General features: G+C 43.7%; 2 protein-coding genes across 3 annotated transcripts in view; one reads left to right on the forward strand and one right to left on the reverse strand.

Annotated features, from left to right (window-relative positions):
• The window catches only part of EPM2AIP1 (EPM2A interacting protein 1), an 835,019-nt gene that overhangs the window by 380,343 nt on the left and 435,512 nt on the right, over positions 1–19,164 (forward strand). The window lies entirely within an intron of this gene.
• The window catches only part of STAC (SH3 and cysteine rich domain), a 137,919-nt gene that overhangs the window by 3,687 nt on the left and 115,068 nt on the right, over positions 1–19,164 (reverse strand). For both annotated transcript variants that reach the window (XM_066351435.1, XM_066351434.1), the window contains exons 9-10: positions 11,777–11,828; positions 11,104–11,241 (exon numbers count right to left, since the gene is read on the reverse strand). In XM_066351435.1, the coding sequence (XP_066207532.1) occupies positions 11,104–11,241; positions 11,777–11,828 (190 nt within the window). The remainder of the gene's footprint in view (positions 1–11,103; positions 11,242–11,776; positions 11,829–19,164) is intronic.

Genomic DNA, 19,164 nt, shown 5'->3' on the forward strand with positions numbered 1-19,164 from the left:
TATCCCAGCAAATGTTTAACTCACCAGGCATGCCTCAGTTGTCTCAGGACCCTTCGTTCCCTGCTTCCATTCATTCATTCATTCAACAAATTTTTATTGAGTGCCTACTGTGCGCTAGAGACCATTCCAGAAGCTGGGAAACAGTGAAGGCAGATTCCTGCTCTTATATTGCTTATTGAGCAGAACTGGGTAGAAAGACATCTCAGCGAGTAATTCTGTGAGTGCTGAGTGCAAGGGCCATGCTGTTTTAATCACTGATCATCCGGTGAACAACACTCAGTAAACTGACCGACAAGATAAATAATTAATTTTTTTGAACTAGTTCGTGAGTAAAGTTTAAGGTGTCAATGTGAAAATGTGTGGCAATCTGATCTAGCCTAGTGGGTAACTTTGTGGCACTCTGGAATGACTTCTGGAACAGTGTAGAGGGGCAAGTGGTGAATGGTGTGAGATAAAGGCTGCCAGGGCCAAGAACATGGGGACATGCAAGCCATGCGCAGCCCTGCCAAGTCCCTTAGCTGACCTCGGACCTATCTCATTGACTGGAACCGGGTCACAAGCCAACTGCTAAAATAATCAACAGGAAGGAGAATAGGACCCACTAAATAATTCACTTAGGATTTACCTGAGTCATGGAAGGGACAGATAGACAAGAGAAAAAAAAAGTCAGGGCCCTGCAGCATGAGAAAAGAGCAAAAGTGAATGATGGCATCAATCACAGCTGGGTGTTAAAGGATTTTAGGTGGAGGAAGAAGAGAGTCAGATTTATTTAAGGCAGTTCTTTCTCCCCTCCTCTCTTCTCCCCTCCCCTCTTCTTTTATTATCTTTGTCATCCTTGCCTCTCCTTTTTCCCTTTTTTCTTCCTTCCTTCCTTTCTTTCTTTCTTTCTTTCTTTCTTTCTTTCTTTCTTTCTTTCTTTCTTTCTTTCTTTCTTTCTTTCTTTCTCTCTTTCTCTCTCTCTCTCTCTCCCTCCCTCCCTCCCTCTCACCCTCCATCTCTCTCTCTCTTTCTCTCTTTCTCTCTTTCTTTCTTCTCTCCCTCTCACTCTATACCCAGAAGACTTCCAAAGGCAGAATGAACTTTCTTACCACTGCTGACCAATCCTGACCTGTCCACCCAACCTGTGACAGTGGTGCGGACCTGACTTTGACATGTGTGTAGCCATGGTGAGCCGGGCATCTCAGTACCCAGGTGGGTGGAGTGGAGACAGAGCAGAGGCGACCCACACGCTCAGCACACCATCTCCAGCCAGCCCGGTGCTTACCTGACTCGCAAACCCTGCTACAACCAGCCCTCAGCGTCACTCAGAGACTTTGCATTTCTAATATGAAACAGACACAATTTATGGTTTTCTATCTTAAAAGACTTACCCTATTTTTTCCCAATCTCATGTCCCAGAACCTAGACTCCTTATGGGTTGCAAGTTCAACTTGGTAGTTTACCTTTAACACTTAGCAGTCAATCTTTGATCTCTTAGTCTAGATTATTGTTGTTATTACTACTACTACTACTACTACTACTACTACTACTACTATTTCAATACCATTCATCCTGTTTCTGCTTCACTCTCTGCATTTGTAGCTCTATTACCCTCCTGTTCTTACTCTCCCTCATTCTTTTTTTTTTTTTTGTATTTTTCTGAAGCTGGAAATGGGGAGAGACAGTCAGACAGACTCCCGCATGCGCCCGACTGGGATCCACCCGGCACACCCACCAGGGGCAATGCTCTGCCCACCAGGGACGAAGCTCTGCCCACCAGGGGGCGATGCTCTGCCCCTCCGGGGCGTCGCTCTGCTGTGACCAGAGCCACTCTAGCGCCTGGGGCAGAGGCCAAGGAGCCATCCCCAGCACCCGGGCCATCTTTGCTCCAATGGAGCCTCGGCTGCGGGAGGGGAAGAGAGAGACAGAGAGGAAGGAAGGGGGGGTGGAGAAGCAAATGGGCGCTTCTCCTATGTGCCCTGGCCGGGAATCAAACCCGGGTCCCCCCTCACGCCAGGCCGACGCTCTACCGCTGAGCCAACTGGCCAGGGCCCACTCCCTCATTCTTAAAGACCGTGGGAGTGGACTGGATTTTTCATGCTCTTATCTCTACCTAATACCTGCTTGCTGACTCACTCCCTGGCCCTCTGCTTCTCCTGTGCTTCTCCTATGTTTCACCAAATTCTGTTGCCTGGCGGTTAAGTGGTCCTATTGGCCCAGTCCCATCTGGCTACCATCCTACATCTAACCCACTTCTGGGAGCACGTATACTAATATCATCTAAGGTTGTTCCTGCATGGCCTCCAGACTCATTAACATTCAAATGTGCTGTCATTTGGAATAGATGAGAAGTCATTTTATTGAAACAGGCGTTTTTCTGCCTAGCACTCTTGGACTGAGTCTTCCCCTCAAAATACCTGTGGAAAGATACAGGGTTGGGGATGGAGAAGAAATGTCCTGACACTAAATGCCAAGACTGACGGCCATTTCAGAAGCTGATTGGAACTGCTGTACAGCCTTTGGTGCTGAACGCAACTGATGACTGAAGCAAGTTGTGCTGCTGTACCCAGGACAAATCTACCAGCCTAAAAGAGATCTCCTCCTCCAAGGTCTGTCCCAGGCTCAGAGATTCAGCAGTGCCCAGGGCTGAAAATCAGGCAGCCATTTCTCTATGACTATGACTACTTTCTGATGTAGCTAAAATATTCTTTTTCCTTCCCACATAACCCTCCTCCCAACCAATGTCTTTCCTTCTACATTTGTTAGAATCCGCGGTCCTCCCAGTAGGGCAAATTAGGGGTGGCACAAGTGTCTCCTGGGAGTCAAGGTCCCAACAAGTAAAACACAGTGGGTGGGAATGGAGACACAAAGCAGAAAGTAGTTTTTCACGTACTCCAGGAGTTTGGAATGCTGGGAGAGGAGGAAAGCAATGGTGACAGAAGAAAATCCTAACTCAACCCCGCAGACCCACATTGGGTAAATGCCTCTTAGACACCAGCAGTTAGTATGAGTCATGCATAATTACTTCCTCCTCTTCCTCCAACTGAGTACAACTGAATACGCCTGAGTGGACCCTAAGCTGGACCCACACTGATCCACTCATCTTTTCAGCTGGGAAGCCTTGGCTCTGCACCCATCACACCTTGTTCTGGGATACGTAAGTTGCTTGGGGCAGACACTGTTGGTTGATACTACAATCATATCTGCTCTTTGCCCTTGAGGCAGAGTCCTGGCTATTAGTCTGTTGTCCGTATCTATGTATCATGATTCAGGTAAACCTTAATTATACTGCTCACAAAAATTAGGGGATATTTCAAAATAAATATGAAGCGATGAATTATCCCCTAGTTTTTGTGAGCAGTGTAGTTCAAGTCTGCTTCCATTCTCCTTGCTAGCGAATCTCTTAGTGGGGACAGGAAGGTGTATTTTTATCTTATGTAAAGAGATGGACTAGGGAGAAAAATCTTTTTCCTTGTCTGGAAGGGATTCTCAAAGTGGCTGTAGCCATCTCTGACCATGAGAGGAGGCAGCTGTATTTTACGGATGGCACAGTCAAAGGGTGGAAGAATCTGGGTTCCTGATCATGGAATCAGCCTGCTGACTTATGAATCTAAGAACGTCCTTGAATCCAGATCTCTTATTATATGAATAAAATATACTTTCTGAAGTTGACTCAATTTGAGTTTTGTAACTTGAGATGTGTATTAGTTTGCTCTTGTTGTTGTAACAAATCACCACAAATTTAGTGGCTTTAAAGAACACAGTTTATTATATCACAGTTCCATAGCTCTGCTATTTGGTGGGCTTTGCTAGTTCTTTCTTTTCTGGGGGTCACAAGGCCCAAATCAAGAAGTGAATGGGGCCCTCTTTCTTCTTTCTTTTCCTTTCTATTTATCTAGGAAAAAATCCAGTTCCAGGCTCATTTAAAGTTGTTGCCAAATTCAGTTCCTTGTGGTTGTAGGACTGAGGTGCCTGTTTCCTTGCTGGCAGCCAGCCAGGGGTCATTCTCAACTTCAAATGCCACCTGTGTTTCCTAACTTGTGGCTCCTATGTACATCTTCAAATCCAGTGAAGGTGGGCTGAGTCCTTCTCACACTTCATTTCTGATTTCCTCTCTCTTTTCCCTCTTCTGCTGCTTCTCTCTGAGTGAAGCCAGATGCATTTCACCACTGTTAAGGGCGCAAGTGATTAGATTTGACCAACCAAAACAGTCTAAGATGCCTCCCACCACAGCATCCATAATCTTAATCTATCTGCAAAGTCCCCTTTGCATTAGTTTCCTATGGCTGCTATTACAAACTACCATACATTTGGTGGCTTGAGACAACACTAAAATTAGTTTCCTTGCAGTTCTGGAGATCAGAAATTCTAAAATCAAGCTGTCCATAAGGCAGCATCTTTTTCTGGAGGCTGTAAGAGTGAATCTGCTTCCTTGCCTTTAGCTTTTAGAGGCCACCTGTATCTTGGCTCCTGGTCTCTTCCTCCATCTTCAAGGCCAGCAGCATACCATATTTCCCCATGTGTAAGATGCATGTTTTTTTGAAAAATTTGGGGTCTAAAATCTGGGTGTGTCTTTACAGTCTTTTGTAGATTTTTTACTTGCATTTCTCACTTTTTCTTACGGATAAGGAGTTGTATGAATTTTATGATTTCTAAAACTTGAGTTTAATAGCTTTATGTAATATATTTTTCCCCCAGATTTTGGGCCCCAAAATTAAGCTGCGTCTTATACATGGGATCATCTTATACTTGGGGACCTAGGGTAACTTCTTCAAATTTCTCTCTCCCACCCCTCTTTCCATCACCAAGTCTGCTTATCTGACTCTGACCCTCCTGTCCCTTTTACAAAGACTCCTGTGATTACAAAGGGCTCACGTGGACAATCCAGGATAATCCCCCACCTCAAGATCCTAAAGTTAACCACATCTGCAGAGTCCTTCTTGCCCCTGTTAAAGTGCCATTTAAAGTTTTGGGGATCAAGACATGAGGCTGTTATTGTGCTTTCCACAAGACAGATGGATCAAGGCGGCTACTATAACACATTACGATAGAAAATATGTGCACATGTCTGAAAGTTATTCTTTCAGACACATTGACTGTGGTGGGTTGAAGAAGACTTGGCCTTGAAGTTTTATGGAGAGACTGTCTTGAGGTGAAGGGTGGTGTCATGAGAGGGAAAGAGATCATGCTGCAGAGAAAAGCGGGCTGACCGGGAAGAAAGCACTACAAGGAAATGATGCTAAATTAAAATCTATGTGAGGAGCAACGAAAGACTGAACTGAAACTCCAGGAAACTGAAGTGAAGTGGGTGTCTCGAACCGTTCTCTTAGGACGAAGTGGAGAGTGGTAAAGTGGAAAGCAACAAGGAAATGAACATCCCCAGGGAAATAGGATAAAATGGAGATGGTGCAATCAAAGTTTCTGAAGGGAGAAGCATTAAGATTAGAAGTCAAATGATAAACTGGAAAATGCTGGCCACATGTGGTAGAACAGTTATAGAGATTCATAAAAGAAAACTTTTTCAGTAGTGTACGAAAATAGGTGAAATACTCAAATGGATTACTATATAAATGAAATATGATGCCTAATACAAATGTAATAAAATTTCAACCTCTCTAACCATCCTGCAAATGCAGATTAACATGAAACATTATTTATTATTCAGCTACCAAATGATATAAAAAATACAAACGTTTAATTCTGGTAAGGATGTGGTGACCTGAATATTCTTATAAACAGTTGATGTGGGGTATAAATCAGACCAACTTTTTTAGGGGCAATTTTGTAATATGTGTCAAGAATTGTAAAAATCTTTTATATGCTTTCCTGTAAAATTTAAATTATAGCCTAAGGAAGTAATCAGAGTTATGAAGAAGATTTATGTTTAATGATAGTCATTGCAGTTATCAATAATAGGTTAAACACATAAAAACTCTGAATGTCCAACAATGAGGAATACCTAAATACATTCTTATACATCTAGATTAGGGGTTGGCAAACTTTTTCTGTAAAGGACAAACTGTTAAATGTTTTAGGCTTTTCAGGCCATTTTGTCTCCATTGCAATGATCCAACTCGGCCACTGTAATGTGAAAACAGTCACAAACTACATGTATGAGTCTACGTTCTAATAAACTTTATGAAAACCAGGCCAGATTTGATCCATGGGTCACAGTTTGTCAGCCTCTGATTTATATGACATGTTTATTAGCAACTGTTAAAAACCTGTGTTTTCATGAATATTTAGTGACTAAGTTAAAAAAATAAGTTGGGAACCAAGTAGAACATGATAACAACGTATGAATTAGAAGAAAATTTGGTAAGAAATTATGTTAATGAACACTTTGGTATATTTCCTGTAATCTTTATTTTCTTCTTTATATTATATATATATTTTTGGGAGTCTTTTCCAAATTTTCCCCAAAATAAATGCAGTTTAGTTTTATAATCTAAAATAATTGATTATTTTTCTTTAAAGCTTGCTAGGAGAACACATAGAAGCAATGAGAACAGTTCTATAGGGATGGCAGAACTATAGAATGAACTAAAAATACTTCTATGGTGTTTAAAGTTGATTTAATAAGGGTATTTTAAAATTTCAAAAATAAAAGAAACATACTAATGTTAATGCAGACTCTAGTTGTGTTCACAACAAAAGGGTAACTTAATTCTACTCGGAAACCAGGGCTCTGTGAAAAAATAATATAATGACTGTGAGACAAATTAACCCCAGAGGCAGAAATGTGATTTAACCAGAGACCCATTGCATTTATTTTCAGAATCAAATTTCTTCTATTTCCCTGCTAATGGCCATTTGTCTCTTTATATTTTTAGGGATATAAATATCATACTATTTTCTGATGCTTAGTAGGTAACTTGAGGTGGCATCGGCCAATGCAGATGAATTCCCCATTTAGGGTAAATTTTGAATGATGTTGGTGACAAGGGAAATGACCTTTGCTAAGCTGTCCTCATGGCCAGGCACTGTGTTGGGGCTTTATGCAGGCGATAACATTGAACCCTCACCTCCAAGTCAAAAGGAGGATGCTACTATCCCAATTGTACAGATGAGAATGTTGATATTCACAGGTGACTGTCTAAACCGCATAGGATATGGGTCCATTTCTGTGTGACACTCGCATCCTTGTTCTCGGACTACATTCTACTCCATGCAATTAACAAGCATGTTTTGAAATTTTGTACCTGAAATAATTTAGGATACTAAAAGAGGAGACAAATTTAAAACATTTTTTCTTAACAGCAGATTTTTAAAATGTACATTTTCTTTCAAGTGGCGGACCTTGAAATTGGTTGTCACATTGACAAAGATTGAAAAGAGAATTAGTGTAGCGATGAAGACATACCTGTGGCTTTAGTTTGCTAATATGTAATAGAAATAAAAATGCCTTCTGTTCTCACAGAACTGCTGTCAGACTTAAAATGAGGTCATAAGAATGAAGATTATTCTCAACCATTAACTGATCAAAACACTTGGGGAATTTGTAAAAGAGACGGATTCTCTCTGCCTTTGACCCTGAAAGGTTAGGTTTCAACAAGTCTAGGGTGGAGTCAGGACTCTGCATATTCATCAAGTTCCCAGGGGATTCTAAGGTGGTCCAAAGACCACAGGTTAAGAAACACCAGGCTGGACACATATCAGGGGTGGTCACTTGCCTAAGAAATTATGTGCAGAAGTATGTGGTTACAGGTTCAGGCTGAAACGCTATGATGCGTCTTAAAGATACCTAAGTGAAGAGGCTGGGTTGTAAAACTTAATCCGACCCCACAGATGACCAGTTCAACCATGAGAGTGGAGAATGCATGTGGGAACCCATTCCCAGATAATATATTTTGGGGAAGATTATGGCCAAGGGATGTGTACAAGTCATTGAGGAGATGTTCTGCTTCTGCAAATTGACCAACTTGAGCAAATTTTAATTTGCCTTCTGGTTTTACTGATTTGTGTATTAATAACATGAAAACAATGTTTAATCTCAAATAGGGATGCACAAGATTATTTCAAGGAAAATAATCAAACATGCTAGCAAAATGATTTAATAACACTTTGCCAATAAAGATAAACATTCTTCCTGAATTCATTTCATTCGAAAGACTTTCCAAATTTTTGGAACAGAAGGATTACAGCTGGGTAAACTTGGAGGAGTTTGAGCGTTGGCATGGGATCTGGAGGGAATGGGCGTGTTTGGTTTGTGGGGTGTGTGTGGCAATAGAGATGGGGTCTCAGTCTGATGAGGATGATTCCATTGCCTGGAATCAAGATTGACTCAGTAGGGTATTTGAATGAGCAAGAATTTGTTTTCAAGGGACTCTCTGGTCTTAGGACCCTTGCCTTTCCTGGGAGCCAAGTGAAGGAAATAGTGAGTAAATAGTGCCTTACTGTTCGGTTTGCTCCCAATTATCCAGGGCAGATGGCTTAGTGGGAGGCTTTGACCTGGAGCTTGAAGACTATGTTTAAGTTCCAGCCTGTCCACTTACCAGGTTTTTGCCCCCTTGAGTAAGGCAGGTGACCTGTACGAGCCTTTGTTCCTTCATTTATAAAATATAAATAGTGAATAACTGATCTATAAAATTCACAGGGCATGTATGAAATCTCAAATAAAATGTTGCAGGTCTGCATAAGCTTTATAAATACTATGCAATATCTATGTATGACATTTTAAAATAATGACTAAGAATAGTGATGACACTTACAATAAGTGTTATTGTCACAATGTCCAGAAGAGTATTAATTTGTTCTCCCCTACCATATGAACCAGAGGCTGGAGAGAAAAGGGTCTCTCTTATGAAGCAGACCCCAAAAGAGCTCATCATAATCAAAAAAGGAATAATAAAATAATCAAAATAATCATAATCATAAAATAATCATAATCATAATAAAAAAATACCACAGGAGTTTTGCATATATTTTATGGGAGGCAGAGTTGTTTGTGTAATCTGCCAGGGGTAGGGGAGGTGGTGGGGTGCCCCAGGGGTGCTGTTGGTAAGGGAGTCTCTCAGATGCCACTGTTCTTTGTAGGTATGATGGCTTCTGTTATCTTCAGGGAGTATGTGGGCAAGTGGTGTGTTGGGCAGACACCAACTTCAGGGAGAAGAAGCAACTTTGGGCAGAAAATGAAGCAGCAGGAGATCTGAAGCCAGATGTACTTCAGGCTGGCACACTGATGGCTCTTGATCTGCTCAAACATATTTTCTGTTTACAAGGCAGCAGGTAAAGGACAGGTTGTGTCATTTGCAAAGTGGAGTTGATTCCAAAGTGGGCATGCTTTGTAAGCAGTTTGTGTAAGTGGGAAGAATGACAATATCAAGTAAAACTATAAAACCACAGAGCCCATTATTAAAATAATGTCTAATTTCTTAAGTATATTAGAAATTTTAATAATCACAAATCACTAAATGGAGGTACTTGGATTTCTATAAGCAATAGCTATGGCAATTAAATGCGGTAATGGTGGGACATGGTGGTGTGTTGTGTGAGTGTGTGAGTGTGTGTGTGTATGGCCTGGGTGTGTACAAGACTGAGACCCAGGAAAGTCACAGCAACCCTGTGTGCTTTTACATTATTAGACTCAAAAGATAAGACTGCATATTTTTAACTTCAATTCTTTTAAAATTTAGTCTTTAAAAATTTAATTATGCAAGTTATTTAAATGGAAAGAAAAAACCCTTAAACAACATTCCCATTTTTTCTCTTTTTCCTCATGTTTGTATAAAATTTTCACTACCACCATATCATGAATACTTAACATACTCCTTCCCTGTTTATAAAGCCATCATTACAGATGGCAACACAACACTTGAAGATCTCTATCTCTTAGGTGTGTCCTTACTTCGGCAAAGGGAGGGGGTCTGGTTGCCAACGTTCCAGAGATTTATCATCCTCTGCTGTGGCTTCTCCTTCCTGGTCCCCTCTGGGAGGCCATGAGGCCATCTTGTCTGCCAGGCTGGTTTTGGCACACTGCTTCCTGATCCATCGACTGTCCAACGGGCCCTCTGGTGCTGTAGGATCTGGGATTCAGGCCTGTGTGGTAGTGGTGGCTGTGGTGGGCTGTGGTGAGGATGCTCAGGCCCCTACGTCCCATCTGATTCAATATGTTCCCAATCGTAAAAAACATGGCACAGGCCCCATTTTCACCTCTCCCTCTGTGTGTTTATCTTGGGAGGAGGGTGGTGAGCAGGACCTGTGTCTGAAGTCCAGTGAGGCTTTACAAAGGGGGAAAATAATGTCTAACTTCCAAAAGTATCCCCAGATATATCGAGAGCAAACTTGGGAGTTCTGAGCATATTTCTTTAGTCTACATGACAATACAGGACATGACAATACAATTACAGAGGGAGCAGGCGGAACACCCCTCTCCACTGGACAAAGAGCTAACTAAGCTGTGCGTGTCTTTGTCGCTGTCAACATTCCAGGAGTGGGATGGGGGAGCAGGGAGCTTGAAGATACACAGGTACAGGGGGTTCATGCCTCACTTCCCAGGAGAATAATGTCATCATAGTGAACTCCATATTCAATGTGGCCCTGGAGCAAGATGGCACCAGACGCCTCTAGATTAGATGTAGGGAGATGTCCAGGGCATGGGTCTGAAATAGTCCCTGCTCGTGGAATGTCCTGGTTTCCAGTGAGCAGGCAGAAGCCTGGACTCTGGACAAGGAGACTTAACATGGGTCTTTGTGACTGAACACAAATGCAGTGAACTGTGGAATACAGCAGCAAGTAACAACTGCTTATTCCCAAGAGACCGTGACCAATGAACCACACGTATCAGTGGAAGCCAGCCTAGAGCCCGGGCTGGAGCAGCTGCCCACATCAGAGACCAGCGATCCTCAGAGAACAGCATGGGAACCAGGTGTCCTCACCCTGCTACCTTGGCACTGCCTACATTTCCTCTTGTGGACAGCCCACCGGATGAGCTTCCTGACATGTTGGTTTTGCATGTTTTCGATCCTACTACACCAATATTATTGGAGGAAGTATATTTTTTTCTCAAAGTGAATACTTGGAATGTGACCCCATCCTTCAGATTTATAGCTATTGCCATGTTTGGTAAAATGACTGTTACTCTCTTCTGGTCATACTTGGAATATGTAGGTGTGCTTTACTCACCTGATTCTCCTTCAGTGTTATCTGTCCCTGTTCCTTACACCCAATGAAGGTCCTGACGCATCTAAAAATCTTCTCATTTTGTTGTACTCGCTGAACAAAGTTGGCTGGAAAGAAGCCGATCCTGTCTTCAATTTTCCCCTGAAAGGAAAAAAGGAGGCATGCATCCACAATTCATGGTAGCTACAGCCTTCATTGTCATTGTAGTAACCGAATGATTTCTTTCTTTCTTTCTTTCTTTCTTTATTTATTTATTTGTATTTTTCTGAAGCTGGAAACGGGGAGAGACAGTCAGACAGACTCCCGCATGCGCCCGACCGGGATCCACCCGGCACGCCCACCAGGGGGCGATGCTCTGCCCACCAGGGGGTGATGCTCTGCCCCTCCGGGGCGTCGCTCTGTCTCGACCAGAGCCACTCTAGCGCCTGGGGCAGAGGCCAAGGAGCCATCCCCAGCGCCCGGGCCATCCCTGCTCCAATGGAGCCTTGGCTGCGGGAGGGGAAGAGAGAGACAGAGAGGAAGGAGGGGGGGGAATGGAGAAGCAAATGGGCGCTTCTCCTATGTGCCCTGGCCGGGAATCGAACCCGGGTCCCCCGCACGCCAGGCCGACGTTCTACCACTGAGCCAACCGGCCAGGGCCAAATGATTTATTTTTTAGAGAAAGAGAAATACTTACTTTCCACCAATCTTCGTTGGAGTCTTCTAAAAGAGTAATCATGTCTCCTGGTCTAAAACGAAGAGTGAAGGAGTTGAGTGAGGAAGCAGAGGGGGATAAAACAACCATAAAAATGATATTTAAAAGTCAGATGTAAGAGTTTTTCATTTGCACAAATAATCCTACAGTCAATAGAAATAAAATAAACACAGCTTTTTACCAGTTTTCCCACCTGTGAAAATAGCTTTGTTCGATATTGAAAGTAAAGTGTCATTTCTATGCTTTATTAAAAAGTAATCCTGATCTTTACTTTCATATATAAGTTAATCATACTCGCACTGTCAAAAACTCCAATAATTTGACATTGGTAATTTTCTAGGTGAAAGTTGCCCTTCAGATTCTGCCTCCAATCCTCCTCTCCTTGCCCAGAGGTGACCACTGTTGACCACTGTTAGTGGTTTCCTGTTTCCTCTAGACCCTTACCGTACACTTCCACTTATATGTAGATCCAGATAGATATGCATTTTGATTTTTCTTTTGTTTACTACAGACATCTAAAATAGTCATGATCTTTATCACTATCTATAGTTTCTCAGTACCCTCTTAAAACCTACTCTACTTTCGCTTAGCTCTACTTTCCTGGTCTGCCACCTTTTATATTGGTAAAATTTGGAATTTTGTTCTAGACTTGTATGTATGTGTGTGTGTGTGTGACATCATTCATCAAGTATTGACTTTAACTGAAGATGTACAGGCTGTTGTTGATGTGGTGGTGATTTGCCGCTTCTTGTTTGATTTTCACATCTGCGCGTGTGTTTCAGTGTGTGGATGTGTGTTTTAATTCCTTCTACATTTTTGGCATGTCTGCCTTATTTCATTGGGCCAAACAAGTCATGAGGCCAGTCCGGACACTAGGGATGGGGTAAGAGGAATCACGAAGTCTCATGGATACAGGTTGGGGTGAAGAATTTGGGTCATTAATGCAATCAAGCCACCAGAGACCCCTCCTGCTCCTCAATGAACGTGCTGTGAGTTCGACATCTCTTTGTGCTCCTACATCTAAAGGTGCTTTTTTCCTGAGCCTGCTTGGTCCCTGGTCATCTTCATTGTTCTCAACTCAGGGCTATTTCCTAGGAAACTTCCCAGATTTTGGCGTCTCTGATAGCATGGTCTCTCATTTTCTACGACTGTTATGAATAAGTTCTTGCCAAAAGATATTTCTCCTGACGTTTTAAGGGATTGAGGCAAGAGGGGAAGCAGATGTGTGTGCTCATTTTACTCCTCTGATTCAATCTCCTCTGCTGTCATTTTCAATTCTCAGTTCATATCTATCCACGTAGGGGATCCCGACTAGAACAGGCTTGTTGCACCTGAAACATTAAACACAACTGGCATTTTGGTATTTCAACAGTCACAGTTTTTCATGCTGATGCCCCAGAAAGGAAGGTGGCTAAAAATTGCTCTTTTCCCAGGTGAAGGATTTAATTAAGCAGCAAAGATGAAAGTCGATGTAGAAAAATCTTTCTAGCTCCAGCAGATTTTATTTAACCTAGTAACCTAAGAAACCATGTGTTAGTATCAATGACAAAGACTTTGCTGGTGGTCTGGTAGAAACTGTAAGTGGAAAATAAAACTGGAGATTGGGAGGGAGGGGCACCTCTTCTAAGGGTCCAGGAGGAGGCTGCCCAGATCTAACCTCTATTTTTCTAGTCTAGATAGGAACTCAGTTCTTATTGTGCCCCGAGGTGGGCTGTCCCTGCGTGCAGGACCCATGTTAACAAAACCACACATTAGAATAAGACACTCCTGGGAATACAAGCTATAATTTTATGAGAAATACCAGACATACTCCCGACATTCTGATGGGGTTTCTGTCTTTTCCTAAAAGAGAGCTCCGCCAGAATCAGAAAACTGCTTGGTGAGTGAGGAGAGAGTTACATTCATCTACTTATTCCTTGTTTGTTTTTATTCATTCACACATTTAACAAACATTCTGGGATGCCGATTCCAGAAGAGCTATTTTACCAGTCACGGGCTATATATACTCTGGTGAATCAAGTCCCCATTGGAGAAAATATTCTAGTGAGAAGATGGATAGTAAACAAGCAAATATATAGTAAAACACTTAATAAACGTACAAATAATAAATATATATATAATGTGTATATAAATTGTGATTTCAGGGCAAGGAAGGAAATAAACAGCATGCAGTAGGCTCCTGATCTTAGTCCATGCTCTTGCCATCTGGTGGAGACAGCTAATGCCTCCTTTTCCCTGTAGGGAGGATCTTGCTCTAGGGCAGCCTTTGAAGCCAAGACAGCCTCTCTCTGACATCTGGGCCAGCTGTGGGGGTTGTGCTGCCCCATACCCCTGCCCGATGTCACTTATCAATCTCAGCATGCTCCATGCTGAGCCTGCGCTCAGACTGTAGAATTCTTTTCCACGCTGGGCTCCAGGAGGGGGATCGATCTGAGTCGGCATGCAAGATAAAAACATTCTGTGTACTATCATGTTTTCAACTTTTTAAAAACATGTCTTGACCCAGTTTTGAAACTCTGGGTGGAGACTGGAGAGTTCCCCTTAAGGAACTGATTAAGTCAACACTCCAATGGGCTCTCTCTCTAACCACTTTGCTTCGGGTTCTTAGATGCCAGCCCCAGCCCTAACTGTCCCAGAGGACTTAGAACCCGTGGAATTATTCAAATGAGCTAATTCACAGGGAGCCTGGGAAACAGAGCTCCCCCCAGCTGCTGGCCACCCCTGAGCTGCCCTCACTGCTCCAGCCTGCTGTGACCTGACTCTCAGGGGCAAGCCCATGTGGCCCTGTGGCAGCCCCGCACTCCCCACCGGAAATTGTCTTCTCAAACTGGTCCTCAATTTAGCTCTCTTCTCCTTCCTGTGCTGTAGGGGTGTTATGTCCTGCCAGCAGAACGCTCAATCCAAACAGTCTGCCCACCTGCTCTCTACAGGGAGAGCCTTGCCATTGTTCACAGAAGAATGGAAGCCCAGTGCCTGGAATTCTCCTGGCCCTGGTTGGTCCTAGGATGGACCCCGCCCGTGTATAACTCTCTGCCTCCAAGTGCCTCATGCTTCCGTGGCTGAGTGGGCCCCATTCCAGGGAACATTCTTTCTCATTTTAGTCCATCACCCTCCCAGCCTTTTCGAAGAAAAGTCCTGCTCTGCTCTGACAGCCGTTCTCTTTCTTTCTGATGACTTGGTATCCCTGATCCAGTATATATACATTTTACAATTTAATTCTATCTTTATTTCCAAATTTTTGAGGATGAACTTGTCAGGCCCCCAAGTACTTAAAAGGGTTGCCTTTGCTCAATTCAACAAGAATACCCTAAGTTTTGGTACAAGTTCCTGCTTGCACTGTAGGTCAGATTCTATACAGAGCGTGATACACGGTAGGACACAATTTATAACAATGAGAGCATCCGTTTCCCATCTGGTGCAGATGATCAGAGCCCCGCAGCTGGCCGCTTCTTTTTGTTCGCTCGGTGAAATTTTGTCTTCGGCCCAGAGGAAGTTCCAGGTTGGTTACAGCACGATGTACAGAAAATCTTGAAATAATGAGGGAACCGTGAGCTGTCGCCAAGAGTAAGAATAAGGTAACAAAAGCTAACTATAGAATTGTGGTTTAATGGCGAAAGGACAGAGTTTCTTTGTGAGTGTATCTGTGTGCTCATGTGTCTTTGCCCGTGACCTTGACGGCTACTCTCTGGGTTTGTTCTCAGCGGTCCTCTGCCTCCCTCATTTCTCAATTTTCTCATTTCCTCTATCGCCAGGTAAACTGGTTTCAGGGATTCGGAGGGCACAGAATGCACTGCTTCTGTGAATGATACATGCTGAGCCCAGCCAGCTAGAGGGAATCTTCTGCAAGGTGTCATAAAGCTGGCTGGCTTTTCTATGGGCGGGAGTTCCTGCAGGGTGGGGCGTGAGTTGTCCTGAGGCCCCCGCCCCACCCTGCCCTCCCCGGGTCTGCCTCTCTTCGTTCCCCATGTAGGGCACAGACTCCTAGGAGAGGGGACACCGACGTCCTGTGTTGGAGGTCATTGCTTCTGAGAAACACCTTCCCCTCTGTCTGTGACAACCTGAGCCTTCGGATCAGCCTTCCTTTGGAAGCACACGGACAGGCAGGCTGCTCTGGGCCCTTCTACACTTTAACCGTGCTTTCAATATACTGCAGACATTGGAATACCAAGGACATTTGTCTTTCTCTATCTTGCTATCTCTGCCTATTAAGCTGGAGGAAATTACACGACACATATTTCTTTCTTGAACGCTTATGACAGGTTAGGTTTTGGGTGTGCACTGAGTGTATGTAGAGGAAAAGATGTTTCTAAGTATCAGTTTTCTTATCTGTAAGGAGAAGATAATAATAGCTCCTATCTCATCAATACTTTTCAGGACTGAGTGAGCTAATATCAGTAAAGCACATTTAGAGAAGCCCATAATAGATGGTAGCTATTATTGTTGTTAAGACGTAGTAGATACCACCCTGAAGAGGTTGCTAATTTTAAAGGGGAAAGACATGTCGACTGGTAATTTACAGTAAGTGTGACCACTGAAGAGAACTCTGCTGGGGGAGGGGCACAAACAAATGTGAAATTGACCCCGTACGGAAGAAAACCAAACATAGTCCTGATTGGGTAGATCAGTTGGTTAGTGCATCGTTCTGATACACCAAGGTTGCAGGTTTGATCCCTGGTCAGGGTACGTGCAAGAATCAACCATTGAATGCATAAATAAGTGAAGCCACAAATCGATGTCTCTCTCCAATCAATCAATCAATAATTCTAAAACCCCCAAATACATATGCCTTTTTAAGACTCAGCTCTCACAATTATATTAATATAATTACGTACTATGCGCAACAAATAGATAATGAACCGTATTCACTTTGCGAAGCTGCTGTGCGGATTAAGTGAGAATGCCTATGTGGAAAGCCTTCAGCACTGTGACTGGCATACAATAAGGGTTTACGAATTCTAATTTCCTCCTAAAATGTAATTTTTCACTTGGACATGAGAAGACTTAGTGCTTATTACTTTTTAATTGAGTGTCCTCTTAGGTTTTTGGCAGGGAGAGTTGGGTAATGAGATGGCCTTTGAATTCTTGTCTAAGTGGCTTCAGATACTAATCTTTGGTGTGATTCCGAGCTTCCAAAAAGCTCTTCCCTCTCTCCCTTCCCCATACCGCTTGCCCCTCTGTAAGGATCAAGAAAAGATCAAATTGTTAGATTCAGGAAAGTGTGCTGGGATTGCTAGAGTGTAGACGCAGAGACAGGAAGGTAAGGATAGGGACCCTGTAAGGCTAAGAACAAAGGAAGACAAACGTTTGCATTCCATTGGTTAGAGACCCTTATCAGAAGTTTATGTTTGAAGTTCGCCAATGAGCTAGACCCAGCCACTGTTGCTATGCTATGTGCAACTCCCTTAGCGAATAAGTGACCGCTATTTTTGCTTCTGTATTTATGCTTGCTTACTTAGGATATATAAGGAACTAGCTGTAAGCGCCCGGGGTGGTTCCCATTTGCAGCTCCTACTGAGTAAGGTGTCTCCGGACATCAGGGAACTCGCCCCTGTGCAGGTAAAACTGGCCAATAAAGTTACATCTATACCTACCTCTGAAAGTCTCCGACATTTGTTTTTTTTATTATACCCGGTGGATGCTTCACCCTCCACGTTAGGTAGGGACCACAAAAGTGTGGCAGCGCCTGGGGGCCTGCTACCTCGGGACTGACTGCAATAGAGTGGCTGAGGAGACTGAAGAGGACAGCCTGGAGGGGGACGGCCGTGTTCACAAGTGAAGTGGGCATGATGTGTAGCATTTTCCCATTTGAAAGAAGGTTCCGGGAGACTTCACCACTAATAGGCAGGGTTTGAATCCATTACTAACACCCCTAGATCAAGCTGCCTCTTGTATGGCCCAAACCTTGTGGGAACTCATCAGAACTGCCCGTTTCACTCTGCAAGTACTTTGAGATATCTAATCCTCCTCGCCCCTTCCCATTCATTAGGCAAAAAGATCCCCAAATGAAGCTTAGAGGGACAGCAACCATAGTCACTCAGCCAAAACAGGTGTCCTGGAAAATAAGAAAAACAGGCTGAGAGGAACAAGCTGCTCCATTCATTTCAGATCTACCGCTTAATTTTTCACTAGACCCATCTCTCAATTCCCATATCCGGGTCCAGAGCCTTTTGCAGTCTGAGAACATGGGTAGGTAGCGAGGAACTCCGGAACGTTGCAATTTGATTTTGCCTTACGCCTGGTGTCCATAAGACTGCCTGCGCTTTGCCAAGTGCAGACACCAGATCAGATCCAGAGGGGAAGCATTCAGCTAGAGGGCCATTGGGATGGGATTTGGTGAGTGTTCCTGGACTGTCCTGGATCACGCTCTCCAGAACCTAATGGAAAGAGGCATTTGAGTGAGAGGGAGGCTGCTAAACACATTAGTGACATTCGGGGAGATCTGGGTTTCCTGACACAGTGCAGCACGAGAACATAATACACATCAGAGACTTTCCTCAAATAGCCTTAATTGCATTTTGATATCCTGGTGCCTGTGAAGATTATTTTTAAATCAAATTGGTGCATTAGAATTACATTTAGTTTTAATTAAGTTGATGCATTTGCCAAGCAGTAATGTACTTAGAGGATAAAATCGAGGCACCAAGGGAGTCTTATTCTCTTGTTCTGTCCCCAAGGGCTCTCCTCTTCTTACTCTCTGGCAGGTGTATAAAGCCTTCCAGAGTCAAGGACATCATCACATCAGTGACAGGCCAAAAATCCGATGAAGACCAGCGGACTGAGCATCAGGACCAAGAATCAGGAAACCTGCATCCTGGTTTTAGGCCTGCCACTGGCCTACTAGGTATTTTTGGATAAGTCACGGTTGTTCTGAAATCTGGAAGATAATCGGCATCTAGGGAAATATATATATATATATTTGTATTTTTCTATAGCTGGAAACGGGGAGAGACAGTCAGACAGACTCCCGCATGCGCCTGACCGGGATCCACCCGGCACGCCCACCAGGGGCGACGCTCTGCCCACCAGGGAGCGATGCTCTGCCCCTCCGGGGGGTCACTCTGCCGCGACCAGAGCCACTCTAGCGCCTGGGGCAGAGGCCAAGGAGCCATCCCCAGCGCCCGGGCCATCTTTGCTCCAATGGAGCCTTGGCTGCAAGAGGGGAAGAGAGAGACAGAGAGGAAGGAGGGGGGGTGGAGAAGCAAATGGGCGCTTCTCCTATGTGCCCTGGCCGGGAATCAAACCCGGGTCCCCCGCACGCCAGGCCGATGCTCTACCACTGAGCCAACTGGCCAGGGCGGAAATATTTAATATATATATATTTCCAAATGGCATTTGACTCGCTAGGCTTGGGTGAAGCCCAGGAATCTCTG

This window comes from Saccopteryx leptura, chromosome 10 (assembly GCF_036850995.1).
Source record: "Saccopteryx leptura isolate mSacLep1 chromosome 10, mSacLep1_pri_phased_curated, whole genome shotgun sequence".
Taxonomy (NCBI): domain Eukaryota; kingdom Metazoa; phylum Chordata; class Mammalia; order Chiroptera; family Emballonuridae; genus Saccopteryx; species Saccopteryx leptura.